Genomic DNA, 26,641 nt, shown 5'->3' with positions numbered 1-26,641 from the left:
GATTGAAAATTGCTTTATTAAACATTTCAAGGATCAGCATTTTAAAACTACATAGGCTAGAAAAGTAGCATATTTATCATAGACTGGATGTAATGATCGTGAGCTTTTTATTACATCATCCCCGATACAGACATCATGTTCTTCATCGTGGCCTGCGTGTTTTTCCATGCACACAATCATGCACACAATCCCGCCATTCTTCCGAAGTGCTTTCAATGCCGCTTTAGCTAGACGCGTTTAACATTCTGCGACGCGCGCATCCTTCAGTGTTGCGTAACACACTCTGTCCATCAGCGAGGATGATGCGTGATGATGCTCTGCTTGGCTAATAACGGATGCTGAGCTGCATCCCGCCCCCATGCCCCCCCATACGAATGCTGCTCCATGGTGCCAACAGACGGACATTATTACACGGCCGAAGAAAACAACAGCCAGCCTCCATCACCAGTGAGTAGATGAACATCTCACCGCACTATGGATAAATCAGGGCATATTGAACAGATGCAGTTGCTTGCTGCACTAGAGTCTGTTGGGCACAGGCTGGCGTTTGTGCCAGTTTGCTGTTATTGATAATCTCCATCAAATAGAAACGCGAGTCACTGTCGTCTGTTTAACACTGTGAATATGGTGACACTGCTCTTCCATGTCCAGAAGAGACTCGACGATTGTTGCATATCAAGCAGTAGTGGCTATACAGATTAAATGAATCAATATGTGACATGTAATTTAGTTCTTAGTTTGGCAAATAGGAACAGGAAAAAAAAAATCACTGACTCTCCTGTCAATATGATTAGTAACAGTAAGCCATAGCTAATCTGTTTGAGTCTATAGGTATATAGTGCTTTAAAATAAGAAATATATATTGAGTGTGTGTGTGTGTGTTTCCATGCAGGGGTTGAGATCATCTCCAGTGTAGGTGGGTGTTAATGAGTGCCTCCATGGCAAACAGGGGACCAAGCTATGGGCTCAGCCGTGAGGTCCAAGAGAAGATTGAACAGAAGTATGATCCGGCTTCGGAGGCTCGGCTTGTGGAATGGATTGTGGTCCAGTGTGGCGACGACTTGGAGCGACCTGAACCTGGCAAACAGAACTTCCAGAAATGGCTCATGAGTGGAACTGTAGGTGTTTAGTGTGAAATATGAGTAAGAAATGATAGGGATGTGCTTAAGGAGCCTAATCAACATACAGTTTGCTAAATTTCTTACACAGCTGAGAGCTGGAATCGTAATGTGGAATAATCATTACATCGCAGAATAATATTATGCATTTGACATGATTATGAAACTGTACAGCGATAAAGCATTATGGACGTCTGAAACTAATTGGTGTAGAATTTTTTTTGGGGGGGGAATGACAAGTAATTTAATTCCACAGAAAGAGATCAACAGAGAAAGTTTGAAGTAGAAAGGCTGAAATAGTACTTTTGAATTAAAACAATAAAAAAGTTTTTGATAATATTAGCTAGATGCACAAATTCACTGGAAATAGTGTGTCATCCATGCATGTTTGAGAAACACTGTACTATATTTAAAATCCATAATAAGCAATTGAAGCAATTGAGCAATGATTTTACAGGACACCTTTATAAGTATAAGACCTTTCTGTATATTAGTTATTGTTTTAGTAAAGCTAGGATGACGTTAAGATTTGGGCAGAACGAATGAAATGTGTCCTAACCCCTTCCCAGATTCTCTGCCGGCTCATCAACAGTCTGTACCCCAGAGGTCAGGAGCCAGTTAAGAAAATCACAGAAACTAAAATGGTCTTCAAGCAAATGGAAAAGATCTCTCAGTTCCTGCAGGCTGCTGAAGAATACGGTGTCAACAGAGGAGACATATTCCAAACTGTTGATCTTTGGGAAGGTAACACACACACACACACACACCACATCATTTCATTTATTTTGAACCTTCTGCAGTTTATTTTACATAATCTGTGAACCACTACTGTACCAAAAAAAAATTTTTTTATACATATACCAAGTCTGCGTAATCAGAGTGCAGCTGTAACAATGTATCCAGTAAATCGAATTTAATTCTACCCTTTATTTTATTAAGAGCATTTCTAGCTATAAATTCACCTATTAAATGATCAATAAGACATCTTAAATAATTAACAACATTCATTGATTCTGCAACCTTATCATCAAACTTCATAAAAAATTCAGCATCTTAATGTAATCTCCCTCATAAAGCAAAGAGAGTCTTACTTAAATGTAAGGAAAGTGTATTATCCAAAAACCAAATGGACACCTCTTCTAAAAATAAAGGACTTAAAACACTCCCTTGAGGAACACCACTGTTTATAAGATAGACAATATAACTTTAACATCTACTCTCTGACTTCTGTTTTCAAGATAGGACTGTATCCAGCTATTAGCCTTTTCTCTGCAGCCTATTGCCTTTAACTTAAACACTCTTGAACAATTCCACACTGAGAATAAAATTATTGCACTTGATTTACATTATACATATCAGGTTGCCCTGGAAGATGATTATATAATTCATTGGCCACTGATATAAAATAATGATAGCAAATTTTAGCAGCCTCTTTTGGATTAGAAAACTTTTATTAAAAGTACACACAAAATCTGTTTGTACATAGTTCTTTTGAACCTTGACTTGTGATTTATTTCTGAAAGTGAAATTAATCTGAATAAAAATGTTGATCACAAAAAAAAAGTACACAAAAAAATAAATGCATGGTTTAGCATGATGATTTCCATTTATCATTTGCAATTATGTTTAGAAGTGTTCAGCATGTTTTAGATTATGTTAACTACAAAATATGATGAGATTAAATGTCTAGTGTGCTACTTTTCTGAAATATAACATTTGATGCACTTAACCTCGATGAATCTGCCATTGTGGACAGATTTAATCATATATTACAGCCTAAACCTAAACCCTATGAGCGGCCGCACACCATCGTTGCCAAGCTTCACTAACACTCAGAGTCATACAAAAATCTGGGAGAGCTTTAAACCTTCAAATGACTGTAAAAAACATGATTTACAGTTCAGATACAGCTTTTCACAAAAGCAAAACATTTTCTAAAATGATACGATAAAACTCAACATTTCAGCCTTTAAACCATTTTTAAGAAAAGGGACGAATATCAATTATCATATTAATTTAAACAATTAAGTAGCATAAATATATCTTTGTGTAAATCTCTAGATTTGTATAATGCATTGCCCTCTGGTTCACATTTATGACTGTGTGTTTTCTGTGATTTTCGAATTGGTCTGAACAAAAAGAGCAGAAGGCCTTACTGAAAAATGTTAATTTGTTCTGTGTCAGCAGGAAAGCAGCGCAGCATCCTGACTAAGAAACCTGCAGCGCTCATAAACAAACCACAGTCTTTTGAAGTTTAATCTTAAAAGACTTGTCTATATGTCCCCAATATATAAGACTTATTCAAATCATAGTTAAGACTTTGTTGTATCATTTAAGACTTTAAATGGCTTTGAATCTGAAACAGACCTCACGGGGGTCCCTTTAGTGAGGAAAGAGGAAATGAAATTTGCATGATGTGTGTGAGAAGGATTCGCTTCATACAAGATCTGACAACTGGACAACCTTGGAATAATATATTGACGTGATTATTCATCTAATGATGTTTGGGCCATACAAATGTCGGGAGTTTTCCGTGAGAAATAACACAAACGGATGGAGGTGTTGAAATACGGGAGCTTTGGAGATTAGCTGTGACTCCTGCTGGACTCAGGACAGTGGTGTACATCGTTTGGGGATGTGGACTCTAAATGTACAGGAGCATGGGACTTGTTTTGTGGGGTTCTGGAGTGTTCTGTGTTTCTTCTTCATTTCTTTCCTTTCTTTCATTATTTTGGAGGGGATGCAGACTTATTCCCTGGGTCAGTAAGGTTTAGAGTATTATAATAACTGACTGACACTATTGGTTGCTCAGTTAACAATAGCAGAGGTCTTCCATCAGATTTTGGAGCTGGGATGTGAAAAATTCCTTAGTGAGGTTGTATTTTTTCAAGAAACCCATTTGAGAAATGAAGACCACATTAATCTCAGGTCATAGGAGATAAAAGTGGTAGATATTTGATCACAGTTGGCACGCTATTTCAGAATCAGAATCTGTGTTAATAAGATGTCTTTGGCAGGCTCTGTGTCACAGGTCTCATGTTCCCTCTGTTCTAAAGGAAAGGACATGGCTGCAGTCCAGAGGACACTGACGGCCCTGGGAAGTGAAGCTCTCACGAAGGATGATGGACACTACCGTGGAGACAAAGACTGGTTTCACAGGTGAGCTGGATCAAGAAGAGTCACCTGTTTGCAGTTTGCCCATATAGATGTGCTGACACTGTGTGTAAACTCTCTGCAGGAAAGCAAAAGATGTTCTATGCATATCTAATTGCTTTCAGCTCCTGATTATGTCTGCTGAGGCTTTGTCAGCGTACAAAGAAAGTGGTGAAAGATTATCCAATCAGAAGATCTCTATCACAGCCTGGGCAGAACTGCCGACAGTGCAAACAAATAGAGTCTAAACTCAGATTCATCAGCCAATCAGATTGTGTTATTTGTAGCTGGTGGGTGTGGTCTTTACAGAGGCTGTCTAGCTGGCTTTAAGTCAATCACACATTAAGTGATGTAGGTAAGACGTGAGAGACCTTCTGTAAGAACTGCTGATTTATTACAAAGAAACAGAGGGCTTATTTTCATTTAAAATAATCACTGGTAAGTGCTTTTGGCATGTGATCTAAATTGGCTATTGCCTAAATATTGGTGGAACATTTACAGCTGTTGCAATATTGCAAAAGGTCAATAAGCACTTATGAAAAAATAATAATTAGTGGCGAGGCAAATAGCTTTGGATCTTTGAAATGCATTCTGTTGTGATATCAGTGGTAAAACAATTATGTATTTAATTTTTTCAAATTGAAACAGACTTTATGCCAACAGTCAGAAGTCTTGATCTGTGGACGTACATCAAATCAGAAACAGCTGCCTCGAAGTACACACTTCCTGCATCTCAGCATTTCTGATTGTGTTTCAGGAAAGCCAAGGTCCACAAGAGGGAGTTTTCTGAGGAGCAGCTGCGTCAGGGCCGCAGTCTCATCGGCTTCCAGATGGGAAGCAACCGTGGAGCGTCTCAGTCTGGCATGGCAGGGTACGGCACCCCACGGCAAATCATGCGGCATGACTCTCCTCGAGACAACGGCCATCAGAGCAATCCCTAAACACTACACACTTCTGTATTTAAAACCTCCACTGGAGCCCAAAGCCAAATCCAGAGCTCCAGATGTAGGAGGAATGTGTACATGTGTGTGTGTGTATTTAGAGTCTCACACCAGTCCTAGAATTACACACATCAGAGTTGTCCCTTTACCCACAATGCACCAGTGCCAGCTGTTATCATCTCTCAGCCAAGATCCAGAGCAAGGCCAAAATGTTTAAATTGAATATAGTTTGACAGATGAAATGTGCATCTCTCTGAAGGTGTATCCCTTTTAGAATGATATAAACTGACAATCAGATACTTGAATGTCTAATGTCCATTTACAATAATGCATTTGGCCAATGCTTTTACCCAAAACAAATTAAAAGTCCATTTACTTTTGTGTCTTGTGAATCAAACCCATGTCATGGTGGGTTGATTGAGTGCATGCTGTGCAAAAGAAAAGTCTATTTCTACTTAAAGCCATATGTAACCAGTCAGTATGATTGATGTATACTGTCTAACTATAAACGTTCCTGTTCCCGCAGAATACACCAAACTAATCGACTCATCCTATAATGTCTTCACTAACTGTCATGGTTGTGCTAACATTTCTGATGTCAATGCAAATAACTGATGCTATACATTCCAGTGAGAAAAGAAAGAAAACTGTACTTAAGAGTCTGTATAGAGTAAAACGGAAAAAAAAAATGGTGGTATTTATGAAAAGTGAGTTCAAATGCAGCTATTTTCAACCTTTGTTAATTTTATGCATTGACTAACATGCATGTCAAGTAAATGTGCTTCTGATGCGAAGATTATACTGCAGATTATATATATATATATATATTTATTGAAGTTTAATGATTGTAGCCACACAGTACCTTTGACAATCAAAATAGTTTATAATTGTCACGACTGAAACGTTTGGCTGTTTAGTTCAGTGTTTCATTTAAAGTTTGTGGTTTGATCTCCTTTTAATTGATCATCTTTACCATCATTTAAATATTCCTGATTGTTTTTTTATTTAGTAAATGTATTAGTTTACATTTATTGGAATGTAGTGATTTTTTTTATTTAAAATTGTTTGACTTTAGAAAAGAAAGGACTAGACATTAAGAAGATACTAGTGTACATTTTTAAATGTGTGCACAAATATCTATTATCTATTAATTCGATAATTGTTGCAAATCTTACAATTCACTGGTAGTTAATTATGTGTGTGTGCAAAGTAAACTTCACAAGACCATTTTGTGTTTGAATTGGAACATCTTCGTCTATTGGCAAAAATGATAATACATGTCACAAACATGATCAACTATTGGCAAATGTGCCTCAATATACAAACCATTGCACATCCATTTAATTCTGAGCTTCACAGACACAAGCTGCCAGGTGTAATGCATTGGTTTGTGGTCAGATCCATTTCTAACGTCTATTCAACTGATGGAAAATTGTGCACGCATACATAACCATTTCAGATGGTGATCAGTGCGATGTCAGAGTAAACCTGCACACACACACACACACAGCTCTTCATGAGAGATCATGACCACTGGAGAGGCTTGCTTAACTAAAGGTAACCTGCTTTTATCAAAAATGAATTGTAGACACTTGCATGTAGGTGACAGTAAACAAACTTGAGTTTATTTCGAAACGCTCTCCTTCAGCTGATATACATGTTCGTTCTGCTTACTGTCAAACATCCAAACCATCACAATGGCTTCACAATTTTGTCCACACACATCTGTCGCTCACACACTCACTCACTCTCGTAGCTCTCTGAAAAACAAAAGATCTGAACAGAAAGAATATTGAAACTAAGAGGAATGAAAACAAATAAAAACAAAACGAAATGCAAAGTACAATAATGTCGTTGTCTTCTTTCACTCAGCCATCTGGGTGTCCGTCTGCCTCTTCCACCACTTCAGCATGTCTGAGCTGGAAATCAAAGCAACATGGATGTTAACGCACATTACCAGGACTCGGTTGGTGAATGTCGTTTCATTGGCTGGGAGATCATTGCATGACTGGACTGAAAATCAGGGACTGCAGACCACAGGACACTTACTGTACTTGTTTTCATTTAGTCCTACAATCCATAATGCAATAAAGAAAAGTAGATGGCCAATCAAATCAAAGTGGGTGGGGTTAACGGTTCACAGAAGCAGAGTGTGAATTAACGTTGAAAGAGAGGTGAGAGGAAAATTGCAAATATTAATATTAATGTCAACCGTTTTATGTCAGAAATGTTTAATGACTGACAAACTGCTTTTCCTCAGATATGGCCATAGAGAGAGCGTGATGAATGTTTCATGTGTGAATTATCTGCGTCTGTGTATCTCTAGGCAAACAATGACGCTGTGAGTTTAGTTGCTGCAAAAACAGTGATTTTACCTCTTCGTTAATGAGGAACAAATGTAGTGATTCATAGCTGAAGCTATTTTATTAATAAATGTCAAAAGATCCTGTGCTCCTGAATGAGTCTCCTATCTTGAGAAATGGTTATAATGCACATCTGCAAATAGATGTATATATAGCTCGAACTGAGATGGGGGTGGCATGTTAAACCAGCATCCCCTTTAGATTATTAATGTGTATTATGTGACACGAATCATGCAAATTAAATGAATGATAATTTCTGAACTAAATAATGGCGATTGGCCAATCAGAGCTCAGAATCATAACAAGCGACTCACAAGCTCAAGCAAGTTTTTCTCATGTTTCACACAAATTGTTCAAGTGCAACTTTTGAAGTTCTTTAAAAAGAGGAGAACAGGTAAGATTTTACTGTGCTGCATGTGTGATTGAGAGACCATAGTACAGATGACATTATTGAGTATGTCACAAACAAACTAAACACATCTAGAGCGGCCAAAAGCATTCACTGTGTGATGTACAGAAACACTTTACGATACGGTTCATTAGTTACCTACTTTAGTTAAACTACACATGAACAACACTTCTACAGCATTTATTAATCTTAGTGTTAATTTACTTATGCATTATTAAAATCAAGATTTGTGCTTGTTAACATTAGTTAATGCATTGTGAATTAACACGAACAAACATAAACAACTGTATTGCCATTAACAAAGATTATAAATACTGTAATAAATGTATTGCTTGGTGTTAGTTAATACATTAAGTGACATTAACTAATGGAACCTTATTATAAAACGTTACCAACGTGCGTGAGCAAAAATGTGATTTTCATTTTATACCAGTCTCTCTCTCTCTCTCTCTCTCTCTCTATATATATATATATATAAAATGGGCTGAGAGTTGAATGCAGAATATTGCGGATGGAGATGTATCTAACTCTCTTGCGGTCACCTTGAGGTTGTTGTAGTGTTCCAGGCTGCAGCAGTGCTCTGATTTAGCTCTTTTCTCGTCAGTGTAGAACATGTTACACAGCTTGCAGAAGAAACCAGTTACTGGGATGACGTAGTTCACACCTGAAATCAGAGGAGTCTTTCCTGAGACAAGATTTACACTGTTTTTTGTTTTTCAATTTTTTTGCTTAAACATAAAAAAGGGGAATTGGCAAAAATACATTGGCATAAACATTTCAAACCGCCAGGTTTTTTTAAAAATAAAAACACTAAACGTGTTTTCACACAGGTAGTAAATACACTGAACTTTATTTGCATCTAAAAAAAAAAAAAAACCTTGTTGGAAATGAAAACATTTTTGAAACTGACCTTAATTGACCTTAAAGTCAATACGACTTCAAATTAATTTTGAAAATGTTATCTTGGCATGCTTCAGATGGTTATAATACTGAGATGACCGAGTGTGTATAATAACACAAGCGTGTGTGATGGACTTGCCCACAGTCTGGTCTGGCTGATAAGGTCTCAGAGGGGTTTTCTCCAGCTGACCGTCCTCTTCTGAGCCTCTACTTTCACAAACCGGATCTCCTCCAACACCTTCACAATCCAGTGAAGAACTCTGCTGGTTCTGCAAACACACATTTCCTCTCATATGATTTCTACTGACAGAGATATCATATCTACGTCTGACGCTCAGATACTTTTCTTTTCCTTCAACTCAACCTTTTAAAAATGCAAATCAAATGCAAGCATGACACTTCAGATCAAGATGTTTCTATTAAGATTTCAGGTGAGGTTTGATTTTCTCTTGTGATTACCTGTTCATTTTCTGTCCTTTCAGTGCTTGGATTAATTTCTTTCGTGTCCTTTTTTAACCCTCTCTCCTGTGCATTTTCGAGGAGTCTCCTATGAACAAAAAACATTACATAGACACTCGACCAAAATATGAGCTGAACTACAGAAAAGTGAAGTGGATTCATTTGAGATCTGCTGCATTGACATTTATAAGTGTTTTCAAAGTATCTGGCCAGCTGTGCATGACAAGGATGGAAATGTACTGTATTTTATAATTTGTGCATCTATCCACTTTATTCAGCGACATGATTTCAACATTGCACTGAAATGGAAAAACCACATTGACCTACCAGCGAATCAGAGAGTCCCCTTTCCTGCACATGGCTATCCTCAGCACCGAACCCCAAAACTTGCAAGGTCGCCGACTGTACTGCGCAACCATTTTTTCAGCAGCCTTCGTACTTTCCAGTTGCATGTAACACTGAGAAGCAACAAGTTGAGGCACAGGAAAAACCAAAGGGTTACAAAGACATTCAAGAACCCGCCAAAGGGCAGACAGTGACGAGGGAATACGTACCGTTCCTTGATACCTGTGCAGAGAGTAGCCAGTCAGTCTCCCAAAAGGCTTGGTTAGTTTGAAGAGGGATTTCTGAGTGTATTTCTGTCGCACGTTCCTCTGGTTGGGAAGACGGCTGATGAAGATAGACCTCCCGCTGGGGCTCTGAACATGACGCGAGGGATTGAAATCAGTCTAGTTTAATTCTCTACTCATCTACATTTGGAATAACCACATTCACTGAATTATTATGTGCACATTATACAGGTGCTGGTCATATAATTAGAAAATCATCAAAAAGTTGATTTCACTAATTCCATTCAAAAAGTTAAACTTGTATATTGTATTTATTGATTACACACAGACTGATATATTTCAAATGTTTATTTATTTTAATTTTGATGTTTATAACTGACAACTAATGCTGTGTTCACACCAACAGCAAATAGAGCGTCTGGCACGATAATTTCAATGTTAAGTCAAGGTAAAGATGCGTTTACGCGCCTCTGGAGGTCTAGCGGCGCGAACGAGGCATTTAGCGCGGCAGACGCGACTTCGAGCGAATTGAGCATCTTGCTCGAATGGTGCTTTTGTGCATTTACCGGTTAGATGCGTATTCGAGTTTGATGCCCGAGTTCAAAGATTTGAACTTTGGCGTCAAATCGCGGCGTTAACCAATCAGGAGCCTGCTCAGGAGTCACTCATTCAACATGGAGGAACAACTGATGTTGTCAGTGAGCAGTCACCCGGAGCTAAATGACAAGTATCATACAAGTTCATATTTCAGGAATAAAAAGGACCTCGCTTGGAAGAGTGTGTTGTAATACCACAAGAAGCGGATTTCGCATCGGACGCACGTAAATCTCGCTTCAAACTCTTGCTTTTACGCATGTCTATTTCGCTCTAGATGCGCGAATGCACTGAAAATGTTCAAGCGGCAAACGGTAGACGCAAATTTGGACACAAAAGGTCATTGCAAAAGAGGCTGGCTGTTCACAGAGCTCTGTTTCCAAAAGAAAAAAAGTGTACAAGCAATAGGGATAACCGCACCCTGAAGGGGATTGTGAAACAAAACCTATTCAAAAAAGTGGGGGAGATTCACAAAGAGTGGACTGCAGCTGGAGTCAGTGCTTCAAGAACCACTACACACAGACGTCTGCAAGACAGGCCACTATCAGAGACACCTGGTCTCTCATAACACCTGAGCAGTGCCACAGACTGATCCACTCCATGCCACGCCGCATTGCTGCAGTCATTCAGACAAAAGAGACACAACTAAGTATTGAGTGCTGTACATCATCATACTTTTCATGTTCATACTTTTTAGTTGGCCAAGATTTTAAAAAATCCTTTCTTTGTATTCGTTTTAAATTATATTCTAATTTTCTGAGATACTGAATTTGGGATTTTCCTTAGTTGTCAGTTATAATCATCAAAATAAAAATAAAAATAAACATTTGTAATATATCAGTCTGTATGTAATGAATGAATATAATATACAAGTTGCACTTTTTGAATGAAATTAAATAAATGATTTGATGATATTCTAATTATATGACCAGCACCTGTGTGTTACATGGCAAGTAATTTTAACACATACGTGTTGACTGATTTGTATATTCTGTCTATAGTATATATTGATCGTCTTTTATTTTATTTTATTCTCGATTTTTTCTGTTTGTAACTTTTCCTGTCGTTCCTTGTGAATGTGAAGCAGTCTCAATATTCTTCTATATCCTTCCTTCTGTCATCTATGGAGAAATAACTCACAGGTGTAGCGTTTTTCATGGTTTTCATAAAAATATGAACTGTTTTCAACTTTGATGAGCAGTAAATCATCATATTATTCTGATTTCTTAAGATCATGTGAAGGCTGGAGGAATGATGCTGAAAATACAGCGGAGCATCACAGAAATATATTATATTTTCACACATAAAAACTGCTATTTTATATACTTTTCTACTGTGTTTTTGATAGAATAAAGGCAGCCTCCATGAGTATAGTGATTCAGTCAAAATCAGTTAAAACACTGACAGGTCACTGATGGATGGGATGTTACAGTAAGTCTGTCTATCATGTTTCTAAACACACACCTCTATTGTGTTCATGGTAAGGCACATGGAAACAGACACCGGTCTGCCGCATATCGTTGCCTTGTGATCGCTGTAGAACTGCACCATTTCTTGGGCTTTTTCAGCGGTTTCCAGCTCAATCATAGCCTACAAGAACACAAACACACATCACAGCTACAGCAAAACCTGAAGAACTGAGACGAGTAAAGCTGACAGCGTATGTGGAAACGGAAGACACAGTGACTATAGAGAGAGTATAAAGCACCAATGTTGGATCCTCAAACGCATGATTGAATATGGATTCATTAAAGAATACATCAACAGGTCTGTTTCAGTGTGTGCATGATTAATGATAGCTACAGTGAGTTATGTGCAGTGACTGCTTCAAGCGCTCTTTATTCTCACAAAGATTTATTTTGTGTGTGTAGGGGTGTTTTGCAGCTCATTTTTTATTTAAATTTTTAAGCTCATTTATTAACTAAAGCATACAATATCCTTTGTTTTTAACTTGTAATGTTGTGAATGTTGAAAGAAGCATTTTTGAAGGAACTAGGATTAACAAATGCGGTATAAGTGTTTATTTTCTAACTAATGTTAAAGTATTCAAATTTTCTTCAAGTATTATCCAAGTTAGAACATTCACACACACAAATACAATGTTTATTAAGGGTTAGAGAGATGTTTTACACACTAAGAGGAGAGTCCTGTTTTACTCATCCACTGAAAACATGCATAGCTGAAGAAACAACCTTGAAGTATCAGGGAGAACTTTTTTATTTTATTTTATTTTTTTATTTAAGATTACCTTTAATTGGAAAATGTATATTTTTGCTAGTAATGCACCAATAAATAAATAAATAAATAATATATAGCTCAGAAATTTAAGTTTTCATTAAGCCAAAATCAAAAATAAAGTTTAGTTAATAAATTAAATCAAATGTATTCAATAATTCAACATTCAAATAAGAAAACCCTGTTGTACGAACATTTAAACTTCACATAAGGCAGATTTTATATCACCTTTTAATAACAATAGTTTCTACTCCCAATTTGTTGTTGAAATATAAACATGGCTGTTAAAAAAAAAAAGACAGATCAATTCAAATGTAAATTAAAATGAAGTATGAAATCATAAGTAGAAATATGATCAATATGTAATAGAGTGTAGTATCAAGAATATCTATGTTTTTTAATGCTTCTGAAAAGTGTCACCAAGGCTGCATTTCTTAAAATGATTTCTGAAGAATCATGTGACACTCATTTTAAAAAGGAATTAAAATATGAATCAGTTATTTGAAATTGTCACGAAACACAATATTACCATTCATACTAACTTTGTGATCAAATAAAGGCAGCCTTGGACAAGGGACTTATTTAATAAAACAAGCAAAAAAAAAACCAAGTGTTTAGGCTGAAATTGTTCAGTCGGCGATATTTCGTGCATCACTCATTTTTACACAACACGTACCTCCTGTTTGAACGTGGATAAATGCTTGACCATTCTGCCGAAGGGAGAGGTCAGACTGTGAAGATCCTTCATCAGGTCAGGGCTCCTCTTTACAGGCCACACCACCACTACTTTACTATCCTGAAACAAACACACACCAAACACACGTTTCATTCCCAAGACATCCAACATCTACAGTAAATGAGAGATGTGACTCTTACCTTTGACACAGTGGAGTCTGGAATAAAAAGGGAAAAGGGGTCACTGTCATAGATTAAAGTATGAATGGATTGAATTTAAATTTGGCATGACATGCGGTCTTAAAGTAAACAATTCATAAATGCACGAGTTGTATTTTTTTTCTTTTCGTGTTTTGACCTGGTAATGTTTATTGATAAAGGATCACCTCCTGCATTGTAGTCCAGCTCATCTAATGTAACGAAATCTTCCATGTTCTCTGGGAATTCTGCATCATCCACAACACCCTGCAGAGAAATAAACACATGCATTGCTTTCAGTCACACGTTCATGCACTTCCTGCATTCTCAAAACGTCATAAACCATAACACTGGAGAGTACGGTCAAATGCACTAAAACACACACTTTATATTAAGGTTTCATTAGTTAATGCATGACATGAACAACGCATGTATTCATCTTTTGTCGTTCATTGTTAGTTTACTAAATTAATTAATGTTAATTGACTCACCTCTTCGTCTGGATTCTGCTCTGAAGCTCTCTCTCTGTCCTCCTCAGCAGCGCTAGGTCTCTCCTCTTCCAGCTTCTCCTCCTGTTTCTCTTCTTCCTCCTCATCGGTCCTCTCCTGAAGCATCCCAGGTTCATCCTCCAGCTGAACGCCCTCCTCTTCATCCAGCTCCTCGTCTTCTTTCTCTACGGTTTCTTGGTTTGAGCCGTCGCTCTTGTCCTTGTTGCTAGACGTGGACTCCTCTCTTTGTCGGCTGTGTTTGCTCGGCTCAGATTTTCTGCTCACAGGCTGAGGACTGTTCTCTCTGAAGGACCAAGCACTTCAAAGTTCAATACCAGTTAATTTATACCGACAGCCTCCGTGATTCATCTAAACAACTCCACACGGTCGTGGAAGAGCACGATGCACTTATTCTCCATCGTTTCTCAAAACATACAGCACTTAGAAATGAACCTATCGTCTTTGTGGTGAAAACTGTATTTTCTCTAAATGTGGCGTATGATGGATGTCTCTTCTCGTTTATCACCGTGAAGCTGCTTTGACACGAACAGAAGTTACCTGACGGTATTTTGTTCCTGAAATGAGTTTGTATAGTGTGTAGTTTTCTAAATGGTTTTATTTTAAATGCAACTACACTACATTCAGAAAGCTTTTGACATTTGATTAGAAGGCAATGTTTTTGATTTCACAGTTACAGTCTTGAGAAATTAACAAGTAATGTGTCTTAGTAATATGCTGAACTACTATAGTTCACTATAAACTACGATGTCTTTATATAAAAGCAGCAGAAAGAAGGAAAACAATACGGAATTGATGGTGAGATGCAAAAATATGCAAAAAAAGAAAAAAGCTATTGGAAATTGCTTGGTACGATTTCTTGTAATTGTAGGAGTGTTTATTAAAAAAGCAGTTGATGAAGTTCTTGAGATATCAGAAGTCTCTTACCTCAGGCTTGTGATGTGCGTCATGCTCACTTTGACACTTTTGCCCTGGATCCTCAGAGGGTTACTGTAGTAATACTTCACCATGATTTTAGCATCACGCCAGTCAACCATCTCGATCAAGGCCTACACACACACACACACACACACACACACAACAGTTCAATGGGGGGGGGGGCAGTGTATGTGTACAAAGGCTGTCAAAATGAATGCATACAATTAACTCAAAACCTTTTTTACTGAACTAATCAACAGACAGTTTGTGACAAATCCTCTGAAAAACGTGCCACTTTATGAAGAACTGTGGGTGTTTCACTCGCTGGATGTGTGCCAGTGTCACATTTGCATAGGATGCTCTATTTGGATCCGTGATTGGTTGAATGCACAGTTTAAATGAATAAATGAATTGAGCTCCTCCTCACCTTACAGTCAGTGAACCTGGACTGCCAGACCTCTCCAAACATGCCTGCGAGCTCCAGCACTTCAGCCTCGATGTCCTCCCCGGGAGGCAGACGTGAGAAACACACCACCGAAGGCGCATTCGAGCGCTTTGTTCGTTTGGGTGAAGGCGCATCAAACTTGGGAGGGGTCTGTCAGTCAAAAACCGTAACCGTTGTGGATAGACCGTCAGAGTGAGTACAGAGGTGTGATTTGTGGGCTACTCACATAAATGCCTTCCACTGTAGGGGATAAGTAGAGGACGACTGCGCTCTCCTTTACGAAGGCTGGCTTCAGCTGGAAGTGATTGACCATATTCTGAGCCTCCTTGTGAGAACTGAACTCCAGGAATCCCTGTTACCCAGCAAACCAAAATAATACATAAATAAATGAAAAACACAATACAAAAGACTGAGTGTGACATGAATGTGAATGGGTGCCGTCAGAATGAGAGTCCAAACAGCTGATAAAAACATCACAATAATCCACAGCGCTCCAGTCCATCAGTTAAAGGGACATTTTCTCATTAATCACTTACCTCCATGTCGTTCCACACCCATACAAGCTTTGTCTGTCTTGACTGTCTGGAAGAATGGTATGGTTTTTCATCTATTTATGCTTTGGTTTGAAAGCAACCCATGCATCGGCGCAGTGTGAAGCGTTCATGTCTATGGGACAGTCTCAAGCTTACCAGTTCTCATCCAAAATATCTTAAATTGTGTTCCAAAGATGAACAAAGCTCTTACGGGTTTGGAATGTCATGGGGGTAGATCAATGACTACATTTTTATTTTTGGATGGAGTAACCCTTTCTGGAGAAGACAAAAGCTGAAACAAGTCCATCAAGATGTTTTCAACCTCAAACTGTTGTCTGCAGCTAAAAATACAAGTCCTCTGTCCATATTGCTTTCTCTGGTGAAAAACTGTAATCTTGTCTGAATCCGGAGAGAGATCTGCACAGATCAAGCCCAAAACAGCTGAGAGATGAGAGAGACAACAGGAGAAGCACTTCTTTCCACTGGAGGAAGTGTATGGACTCGTATCTTAGCCAGAAGCAACGGTTTGATGTTAAAAACATCTTGATGATGCATTGTGTTTGGAGAGCTGTGGATTATTGTGGTGTTTTTATCAGCTGTTTGGACTCTCATTCTGACGGCACCCATTCACTGCACAGCATCCACTGATGAGACACTTTCTCCAAACCTGATGGAGAAACACACTCCTCTACTGTACATCTAGAATGACTGAGTGTGAGAAAGTCTTTATAGCACCTATCTGCTAAACTTCAGCTTTCCATAGAATAAAAGTCAATTCTGATGAACTAACCCTTTAAATATCACTGTAGTAAAGAGTTATATTGTTACAGGTGCTGTTAAAACAACGGTGGGCAAAGCAAAGTTCAACACAAGCTCATTGTGTAGAAATCTAGAGCGCCTTTCGTTACCTTCGCTGGGAACACCAGGTGCTTCACGATTGTGCCGAATGGTTTTCCAAGCTCTAGAAGCTCCCCCACGGCCACGGCACCCATAGGAAACTTGGCAACTACCACTCTTGTGTTGGGCTGAGGATAACATACAGACATTTCAGTCTGAGTGCTTGAGTAGTAGAAATGAATAAACCAGAGCAGCACATCAGTGAAGTTACCTTAGGAGGGTAGAGGTGGTCTGATGAGCCGGACATGTACTGATCCCCTTAGAGAAAAGATAACACCTCGTTAACCTATTATAAGTCAAGTCAGTTTAAAATGACATAGGCTTGATGAGACAGGAACAGGAAGTTAAAGAAGAGGCCACACAAGGGCTTGGCATTCAAATGGAGATAACTGAACCCATGCAGAGGCATGTACAAGAGCGATATTTATGGTTCATCTCTTTTGTGAATCTAAATAAATGAATAAATAATAATAATACACTTGCTGTATTCCTCGTGTGTGAGTCACTTTGGAAAAAAGCATCTTCTAAATGAAGAAATGTAGTTCAATTTCAAGAAAAAAATCCTATAGAAAAGCACTAAAAGTGTTCCAGTTAGACCGTTTTCAGCTTGTTTGTTTTCATCTAATCACATAGCACGCGGTCGCTTCAAACAGCAGCATGATCAGATCTAGATGCACTGTGAAGGAGACGGTTTACCGATGGTGTGTTCGGAGCTGTAGGCTCTCTTAGAGGCTTGAAATGAGCGAGAACTGCGCTCAGATTCATTAAACTTGTGGCGGACCCCGGACAGATGGTCTCTCCATGTCTGCAGTCAAGAAACGACAGATTATAATAAACACATTCCTCCAGAAAAATCAACAAATACATCATTGAATACATGAAATACTAGTTTATATTGTGGACAGAATCTCCAGAATCGATACGGGTATAATATATTTATCCAAATGGTAATGCATTTTCATATTAATAGTTAATCTCATGATGAGCCTGAGAAAATATCCAGAATACACATGTCCGTGTCTAGCCTGGGTTCTTCTACATTCCCTCGCTGTGAAGCAGTACAATCCGCCGATAGCATCACGGATAGATTTTCCCATAAATGTAATGCGATTTTACAAAATGTTAATCAGTTCTAGACATTTTTGTTCTTATGTAATAGTTTTGTCTGATCATGGCACTCGATGCATCACATATCTCTTCACCTTGATGGAATTCAGCATGCACTTGCAGAGAGGGCACTTGTGTGGGAAAACGGTCGGGTCGTCGCCCGACTCCATCTCCACAGCCGCGGGATCCGCACTCGGTCTCTCTCGGGAGGACTTCCTGTGAGCCAGCTCTCTTCTTCCTCCTGTGTACCTCTCAGACTTCCTGTGCCCCTCCCCCTTCCCATGATGCTCGTGGCTCCCGGAGCGCCGTGCTGAGCTGGAGGACAAGGGGCTTCTGTGTCTGTCGCTGGAGCATCTCTCGGGTGTGCTGCGCTTGTCCTGGGGAGGCCTGGACTCTGCGCTAGAAGACTCTTTAAGGGCTCTCTTGGCTTTGAGCTGCATGATGAGATAAGGGAGGGTCTCCACGCTGATTTCGCTTTCGGGAATCTGTGCGAGTGCATCCACATCTTCGGAGGACAGGCCGAGCGTCGCATACAGGCTCTGAGCACTAACAGTCTCGGCTTCACCGGTGTCTTCAGCGGCGTCCATCTCCAACCTTTACAGACAGGAAAGAGACACTGCACACAGGAAAGAGAAATCAATGAGGTCTGAATGTGGATGCAGAGGGAAGAGAATTGTTTTCATAAACTGAGAAGTAGAAATGAGTAAAACGGCATTTGGTTTATCATACATGCTTGTCAGTATATTCGGCAGTTCACTTTAATATGTTTCAAAGACAATAGAAATAGTTATGAATAATCAAATATATAGATGTACTTAAGTTACTCAAAAAAAAGCACTGACTGCATTTAATACAATTTTTAATTACAATGCATTTTCATTAATTTCATTTAACTATGTAATGAATGTGAACTAAATTAAATATTTTACATTTAACTGCAACTTTAAGTATATTCATTTAAGGTATATATTTTAGCATCTTTAAAAGTATTCTTAAGTGTTCCTCTTTTTAACAGCAGGAGTCAACAATATGATTTCATTTTATTTTTCTTTCTTTCTGCATATTTCTTCATGATGGTTCATGTTCGGTGGACGTGTGTGATGCCAAACTCCTTAAGGTTTTTAATCATTTCATTCTCTTAACTAGAATTTGTCATTATCATGATATCAGTACAGTTGTGTCACCCTAAATAACCTTTGAACAAATGCTTTTAACTTTATGTACATCTGTTAAGATTTGACTTGTTTTTCTGCTATTTGAGCCAATCAGAATCCTCATTCTTCAAGTAAAGTTGGTGACCTTCTGTTAGAGTAGAATTGCTGTTGTATTGGGAATGTAAGGCAGAGTGGCCCACGAACTCCTCCTGGAGAAGTATTAAAGCGGATGAGTCCTGGTCTTCATTCATCAGACCTGGTGCTGGGGTTTAACTGTAAATTGCCCTACAGAACAATGGTTGTTTATTAACCTTGTTATTTATTATAATCTATTCACAGCTCTGGTGGAGGTAGGGTTAATACATACTGGTTATTAGTCAATGTTGATCAAATTAAAATGACTAAATAATATGGTTGATGTCGCAGTCCATCACACAAACAGACTTAATGTCACAATTTTTAATGGTGTATCCAAATATACTACATCTTTTTAAAGACAAGACGAGCTAATGGCACAATCCCATCTCAAACTGAATTCATGCATTAAAAAACAATGAATAAAAGATAAGTTTGGATATTCTGAACTTAAAGTTGACTGGCTCTCCTGCTCGCAAACTTCTGGCCCAAACGAGGTTGGGATGTTTTTAAGTCCTGGTGTAAAAGACGTTCTGTAATTGGCTATACGAGGAAATACTATTGATTATTTGAATATAATTGCACCTTAACATAATGGCATATGTCTTGCATTCGAGTATTCTGCATTAATAATGCCCCCCTGGCTACAGTTAGCCCCAGAGCTAACCCACAGCTGATCTGGTGCTGGTCAAGCATCTTCAGACGCTACACTGTGTCTTCAGCGCGGTAACATCTGTCGCGAGGCTCAGATGTAAACACGAACATCAAACGCGCCGCACGCGCATCAATAACACGACCGGAAACTCCGAGAGATGGCTTGATTAACTTAACTTTGGCATTGTTGAATATTTCATCAATTTACACCCATACAAAAGAAATAAAAGGCGCATAAAATGGCATTCTGGAATTGCTCTTACATAAAAAAAATAATATAACGAGTTTAGTAATTACCTAAGCGTCCGTCAAGGAGTGCTCCTTGTCCAATTTGAAGATATGATGAATAGCCCGAGTTTCTTCTTCTGAAATGTCTTGGTTGCGATTCGCTCGAATGGTGCAAACACCGCCACCTAGCGCTCGGAAGCGAGAGTTTACGTATGGGATTAGTATCCCGCCAAATGTATTGCAGTCACAGAAAACTAATAAGCATAAATAAAATATTTAAAATCGCGTGTAATATAATAACACATTATTTTTTTTTCCAAATCTCAAACAAAATCAGGTTTCCTGCTCATGTTATTTTTGTGTGTGTTCTTGTGGTCTTTTCCACTTTGCTCTTGCGTTTCTAAAAGTTTGAGTTTCATGTAAATCAGGGCAGGCTTCAGCGTCACCATTGGCCTGTAGGTTCTAGATTGACAGCTGCTCCTCTAGCCAATCAGTTCAAGGGGGAGTTGACGTCACTCTAATGCGACTAGTGGCTGCTGGGGCAGGTGTGTGAAGATGGATAACCAGCGTCAGCAGACAAATCCCGGATGATCTCAGTAATTATCCATAAATATTTTGTTAGTGGGTGACAGAAACATTCACTTGTGTATTATGATATTTTCTGCAAGCGCTTATTATTTTTCGATCCATGACTGTGCTGATTGTTATAAAAAAAAAAAAAAACTGCATTTGTTTTTCGGTTTTGTGCGTTATTATTTTACACGTGTTTTTAAATATTTGATCTTTGCTTATTATTTTTCGATCTGTGACTGCAATATATTTGGCGGGATTCTAATCCCATATGAATGTTTACACAATGCATAAAACTAATTAAATGCAAAGGACAGAGTGTTAGGATACACGTATCATATCAAGCCTTGGCTGCAGCACAATACATCTGGAGGTGTTAGTGCACAGGGATATTAAGTAGAGCCTAAACCAGTTGAGGTCGTTCTGTTTCGAAAGCTTAGCAGCTTATCTGAGAGTCTCTATTAATAAGTTTGGCCCTAGATCCAGATTTGAATGTTTTACGATTATTGTTATTGCTCTGTATGGACATCATCTCTTCACTTACTTTCCTAAGAAAAGGAAAAGACAGGTCTGTAATTCCGAGCTTTCCGTCAGCAGAAGGCAACGCCTGTTTCACGACTGCTGTTCCGGGGTTTTGTGAATTATTTTTATTACATTGGTTGGAGCATTAAAAAATAAAACTGAGAAAAAAACATTAAAAAATATATATATATTAATATTATGTCCTTTGTATAGGACACCAGGACTAAGTTAGTAACATAAAAAGGCATGTATAAGCAAAAACAATTATTTGTTTATTTATTTTTCATTCACCAATCAGTTTTTAATTCACTAATCAGTTTGTATAAAGATGATTCACAGCTATGTTATGAGAGATATAACAGAAGGATCTGATATGCTACTGTACTTCATGGAATATGTGCATAAAATGTAGATACTTTATTTTATTCAGTGTATGTCTACATTGCATATTTATGTGTTCTTGGGGAAAACCATAATGAAAAATAAGTGTAATTGAATTGAGTTTATTTATATTTAATCAGGGACAATGCACAAAAAACATATACACAGTTAGATATATACAGTTTATATTATCATATTTCCCTAAGAGTGCTAAATCTGCTCATTCTGTCAGTATCAGTGATATTAAAAGAGCAAAGAGAGGGAGTGTTTCTGATCAAAGCTCCTATAAAGTCTGAACGTGCTCAGAACAGGACACCCAGACTAAAACTGTGACATGAAGCCTCTCAGAGAAATCAGTCAAATATAATGTCCTCAACAGAGGTCAGAAGTCTGTGTCTGGGTCCCAGGAGTTTAATTAGGTTATCAAAATATGATTTTGCCTGCTGTAATGAGATAGTTTTATTGTGCACATACTGTATTTCATCATGTGGTGGTGCTATTACACTTCCTACTTCCTATATTACTCTTACTATAAATAAAGTTAGAGCCATGGATATCTACTTGGGGACCATTTCAATTCTAAATCACCTGAGGAGAAAGAGCAGGGTTTGAGTGAAGTTTCACATGCTTTCATGTCAATGGATCCTGTACATTCTCCTACATTCTCCATGAAATCTGACTCGACTGAACTCTAGACCACAATTTTGGAATCGATAAATGCAAAAAAACAAGGTTTGATCTGGGTTTATGTGACAGAAAAGTCCAGCTTTCTGGAATACTCCTCTCCTTTTTGCTACATATTGCATTACATATGTACAGTATATATTTATATTAATCAACAATGAATGGCACATTGAAAAATAATTTTATGTTAAACATTGTTCAACATGTTTTCAATGGTGAGTACACTCAGGTGAGATAAATAAATCATTACAGAGGTCTGGAAAAATGCCAGAGAAGACCACCCACAGTAGAGCCATATGAAGATATTTTTCTAACAGTGTTTTTCAGGATTTCATTGTGTTTACACTTACACAGCCTCTTCAAGCTAAACTGAAAGAACACACACACACACACACAAAAAATGCATAGTATATATTTTTTTACAGATATATATTTTTTTGTTTTGAGTGCCGCGAGGATACTGTCATGACACAGAATGATCTCTGCGTCTGTGCTCGAGGTCCGAGGCTATTAGCTCCGTCCGGCTCGCTGTTAGCCTCGCAGCGGCTAATGGGTGAAGATGGCAGAAGACTGTACATTCGCGAGACGGACGTATGCGCATCTTGTCATTTTACAATTGCATATGGCATTAGAGTTTACATATAGTCCTGTCTAAAATGAATAGACCCAAGCAATTCACAGATGTTGCCAGATAATCACTTTACCTCTACCATACTTGGATCGTTTGTGATTCTGGCTGTCATCCTTTCTTGCATTGCCAATTATAAGCTATATATTTTTAGGATAGCCCGCAGTCATTATGCTACATCAATGTGCCCTCTACTGGATGTAATGTATTACAGTTTGGAAGTAACATGCGGGACACTGTTCATGACCCCTTGATACCTACTGACACTGGGCCAGTCCCTTCAGAAGAACTCTTTCTAATATATACCCTTAAGTTTCATACTTTAATCCCATAAAGAGCGTACCTCTCAATCATCATTTCGTTTTATATGATACCAATTAATCCTTATACTTCATAATATATCCTTATCCTTATAATTCAATTTTCAGTACACAACAAAACTAATATTGTAGTTTCTCTGACTCAGGAGCAAAGCACAAGACATTACTGTTGGCTTTAAAACTTGGTTTGTAGCGTTGGTGTAGTAGATCCGATGTTTTTCGTTTTAACATCAATTGTCTCAACATTGATAGGATGTTTGGAGGACTGGTTCCGTTTCTTCTGTACACTGAAGTGCACTCCGTAGCAGAAGTAGATGAGCAAGCCTATATTCAATTAGGAAATACAATTAAGCTTATTATGTACAATGATTGGATTATGTTGAAATGTGCATGTACTTTTTGTCAAATGTTTTGATAATACTGGTAAAGCACTCCTGTCAATGATATTTAATCATCGCAGAGCACATCCTGATTGTGAATCCTGCCCTAATGAAGACTAGTGTTCATAAAGCAACAGTTGCATTCATCAAACAAGCATAATGAATACATGAATTTGGCAATCCGGAGTCAATGGTATATTTAACATTGCCTTTGCTGACTCATTTGTGAATTATGAATAAAATGTATTCTCCAAAACACTTACTCACACAATAATTTCCTGAAAGTGTTTAATTTGAATTATTTTCCTGCATATATGGCTCAGTATACTGAACATATTCATGTAGTCTTACCCACTGCCATCCACACTGCATAGCGAATCCACGTTTCACCCCCCAGCTGGACCATTAAGTAGATATTGATAAATGTACTGAAGACAGGGAGTAATGGCAGAAATGGGACCTACAGAAAAATGTGAAAATGTTTGTAGCAATCTTGAACTAGTTCTAAACACAAAATGTCCATGTTCTTAACAACTGTATTTATCAACTGTCGGATCACAACCCACCCAAACATATCGTATGTCCCTAGTGAAAAAAGTACACTCAAGCATACTTTTAAAAAGAGTAATATACTTAAATAGAAAATACTTAAGTGTGAACTGAAGGTAATGTTTTCGGACACTTAACAGCATGTTACTTGCAACTAAATGAAAATTAGCCATATAGGTGATGAATAAATGTGAGACAAAATAGCATAGAGTTTTATTGTTTTGATTATTATTCATGTAAAGCACATTTCTTATGTATGCCAAGTTAAAATAAAATTGGAAATTATTTTGACCTATGCATGATAGTACATTTCATGACCTGAGGTCCAAAGCAAAAGCACTTGAGATCCACTGTTAGAACAACAAATCTCGGCACATTTTATGCATTACTTGTTGCTCAAATGTAAAAAAAAAAAAAATGTTGATGCTTTTTAATCCAGTGAGTGACAGCTTACCATAAATGCAGCCTTGCTACCATTCTGTGGTTGTCGCCAAATAATAACGATAGTCATGAGAAACGCCACCGAAACCACAGTGATAATCAGAATCACCCACCACGCTGCTATCAGTCCAGCCTGTACAACTTTTGTGATGATCACACTCAGGATAACTGCGAACACAACTAGAAATCACATTAGAGGTTAAAATGAAGTGGAGAAGGAATGTTAGCATGAAATAATTTTAGCATAAAATTAGGTTAAATGCACTTGGATGTTCATTAGTTTAGGTTTCAGTTTCTTGTCCTGGTATGTCAGTTTTATTTTCTGTTTGTAAACAATGCCTGATGAAGGTCACATGACGACCGAAACATTTGTTACAATTAGCAAGTTGTAGCAGTGTGCAGAAGTCATTATGTTTATGTTTTTTATATGGTTTTATAGCTAAAATTTATGGCATGGAATTTCTAAAATATTAAAGAATATTTTTAAAATACTCATTAAAACCACAAATATTGATGGTGCATTATTGTCAAATTATTATATTTGCAAACTGAGTTATAATTTTTCTTTAAGCTTGGAATTTCCATTCATTTTAAGGCATTTTCTAAAGAATTATGTAAGCAGCTAATTGTATTAATCATAAAAGTTCAATTAAGTTTGTCATTGTTGGTTTAGTTTTGTTTATTTATTGTTTATGAGAAGACAGGCTTGTGCGACTTAACTACATTTTCCATCATTCTCTTTGAATGTGCAAGAAAGATAAAAAATTTAGATACAGCATACTTTAGATTAGACTCACTCATCAGATGCAAGCATAATAAAAACCAAAACTTACTTGTAAGTATGGTCAGCACAGACACAACTTTAGAACTTCTAGCAGAAGCACTTTTAGGGGAGCTAAAAGGATTCCATTTCTTCTGAAGTTCTGCTTTCTCACTGATCTCAGCTGGCTCTGATTGGTACCTGTGTGGATAAAAATAGTTAATTCTATTGCACACTGCACAACTGTTACTGTAGTCAATAATTTACATCTAACTCTGTTGTCTGAACATTTGTTTTGGCTCTGGATATTGAGCAATGGTTTGAGGATTGCAAACTGTCAGTACTTACACAGGCATAAATGTTTTTAAAATAATTACTGAAACTGATGCGTGGTTCTAAACCAGGGGTGTCCAAACCTGTTCCTGGAGGGCCATTGTCCTGCAGAGTTTAGATCCAACTATAAACAACATGAACCAGCTAAAAAAGCTTCTCAGAATCACAAGAAACTTCCTGCCAAGCAAGTTGGAGATGGTTGGGGCTAAACTCTACAGAACATTGGCCCCCCAGAGGCAAGTTTGGACACCCCTGATCTAAACACAGTACTTTATTACACAAGATGAAGATAATCCTGATAATCCTGATGGAGGTGTAGACCGAAACGAAATCAGAGGAACTGAGGACTAGGGAAACATCACAGGTTCAGAGGACTAAGGTGGAGCTTGGGGATCGGAAGACCAAAGTGGAGCCATTGGGGCACATATCAGTGGCAGAGATAAAAAAAATGGAGGACCACTGTGACACCAAAGGAGTGGAGGGCCAAGGCACAGCCAAAGGACTGGAAGTCCATGGTGGAAGCAGGGGATCAATGGACCATGGCAAAGCCAGAAAGACAAGGGACTCAGGTGGAGCCAGAAGGCAGGAGGACCACAGTTGAGACAAGAGATTGTAGAGCCATGGAGGCCAAGGCGGTGAGTCTTCAGATGACAAAGAACACAGCAGATCAGGAGGCTGTGGTCGTGCTGATGGAATTGGTGCACTGAGGAGCCGGTGATGACCAGGGCAGCGTTAGAGGAGGATTACCAACAAGGCCTTGATGCAGGGCAGAAATAGCAGAGGAGGAAGGGCCAGGGACCTTGACAGAACCAGAGAGTTTATCATGCTGTGGAACCAGCAGAGTAGAGTCCATAGAGCTGGAAAAAGACCAGCAAAGTTTAA

General features: G+C 38.2%; 3 protein-coding genes across 4 annotated transcripts in view; 1 reads left to right on the top strand and 2 right to left on the bottom strand.

Annotated features, from left to right (window-relative positions):
* The first annotated feature begins 294 nt into the window (after positions 1–294).
* Positions 295–7,039, top strand: LOC127991453 (transgelin-3-like). Its single transcript, XM_052591577.1, has 5 exons — positions 295–447; positions 893–1,118; positions 1,688–1,862; positions 4,175–4,277; positions 5,029–7,039. The coding sequence occupies exons 2-5, from the start codon at positions 927–929 to the stop codon at positions 5,210–5,212; spliced, it is 654 nt and encodes a 217-aa protein (XP_052447537.1). The 5' UTR covers positions 295–447; positions 893–926; the 3' UTR covers positions 5,213–7,039.
* On the bottom strand, positions 6,812–20,407 carry LOC127991427 (matrin-3). Of its 2 annotated transcripts, none has more exons than XM_052591576.1 (19): positions 20,261–20,407; positions 18,116–18,614; positions 17,610–17,718; positions 17,125–17,171; positions 16,925–17,041; positions 15,710–15,835; positions 15,466–15,633; positions 15,048–15,169; positions 14,106–14,406; positions 13,803–13,881; positions 13,618–13,634; positions 13,418–13,537; positions 11,971–12,096; positions 9,898–10,041; positions 9,671–9,801; positions 9,344–9,431; positions 9,024–9,153; positions 8,527–8,648; positions 6,812–7,131 (listed from the first exon to the last, which is right to left on the bottom strand). In XM_052591576.1, the coding sequence occupies exons 2-19, from the start codon at positions 18,605–18,607 to the stop codon at positions 7,081–7,083; spliced, it is 2,490 nt and encodes an 829-aa protein (XP_052447536.1). In that variant the 5' UTR covers positions 18,608–18,614; positions 20,261–20,407; the 3' UTR covers positions 6,812–7,080. The 2 variants fall into 2 exon arrangements, with proteins under 2 accessions (XP_052447536.1, XP_052447534.1); XM_052591574.1 differs by having other exon boundaries at positions 18,116–18,636; positions 20,261–20,372.
* A 1,388-nt stretch (positions 20,408–21,795) lies between these two features.
* The window catches only part of LOC127991411 (cationic amino acid transporter 2-like), a 28,250-nt gene continuing 23,404 nt past the window's right edge, over positions 21,796–26,641 (bottom strand). The window contains exons 10-13 of the mRNA XM_052591573.1: positions 25,500–25,627; positions 24,680–24,846; positions 24,028–24,136; positions 21,796–23,620 (exon numbers count right to left, since the gene is read on the bottom strand). Of these exons, the coding sequence (XP_052447533.1) occupies positions 23,472–23,620; positions 24,028–24,136; positions 24,680–24,846; positions 25,500–25,627 (553 nt within the window). The 3' untranslated portion in view covers positions 21,796–23,471. The remainder of the gene's footprint in view (positions 23,621–24,027; positions 24,137–24,679; positions 24,847–25,499; positions 25,628–26,641) is intronic.

Source organism: Carassius gibelio, chromosome A5 (genome assembly GCF_023724105.1).
Source record: "Carassius gibelio isolate Cgi1373 ecotype wild population from Czech Republic chromosome A5, carGib1.2-hapl.c, whole genome shotgun sequence".
In the NCBI taxonomy this organism is placed as follows: Eukaryota; Metazoa; Chordata; class Actinopteri; order Cypriniformes; family Cyprinidae; genus Carassius; species Carassius gibelio.
Note: the sequence above shows the minus strand (reverse complement) of the source record. Positions and strands in the feature narration are given on the sequence as shown.

Excerpts from the sequence above, each read along its gene's own strand:
- LOC127991453 (XM_052591577.1), top strand. The coding sequence starts at position 927 with ATGAGTGCCTCCATGGCAAACAGGGGACCAAGCTATGGGCTCAGCCGT. Across the intron at positions 1,119-1,687 it reads AATGGCTCATGAGTGGAACT|ATTCTCTGCCGGCTCATCAA; the intron begins GTAGGTGTTTAG and ends ACCCCTTCCCAG. Across the intron at positions 4,278-5,028 it reads GACAAAGACTGGTTTCACAG|GAAAGCCAAGGTCCACAAGA; the intron begins GTGAGCTGGATC and ends ATTGTGTTTCAG.
- LOC127991427 (XM_052591576.1), bottom strand. The coding sequence starts at position 18,607 with ATGGACGCCGCTGAAGACACCGGTGAAGCCGAGACTGTTAGTGCTCAG. Across the intron at positions 17,719-18,115 it reads GCATGCTGAATTCCATCAAG|ACATGGAGAGACCATCTGTC; the intron begins GTGAAGAGATAT and ends TCTTGACTGCAG. Across the intron at positions 10,042-11,970 it reads TTACCATGAACACAATAGAG|AGCCCCAGCGGGAGGTCTAT; the intron begins GTGTGTGTTTAG and ends CGTCATGTTCAG.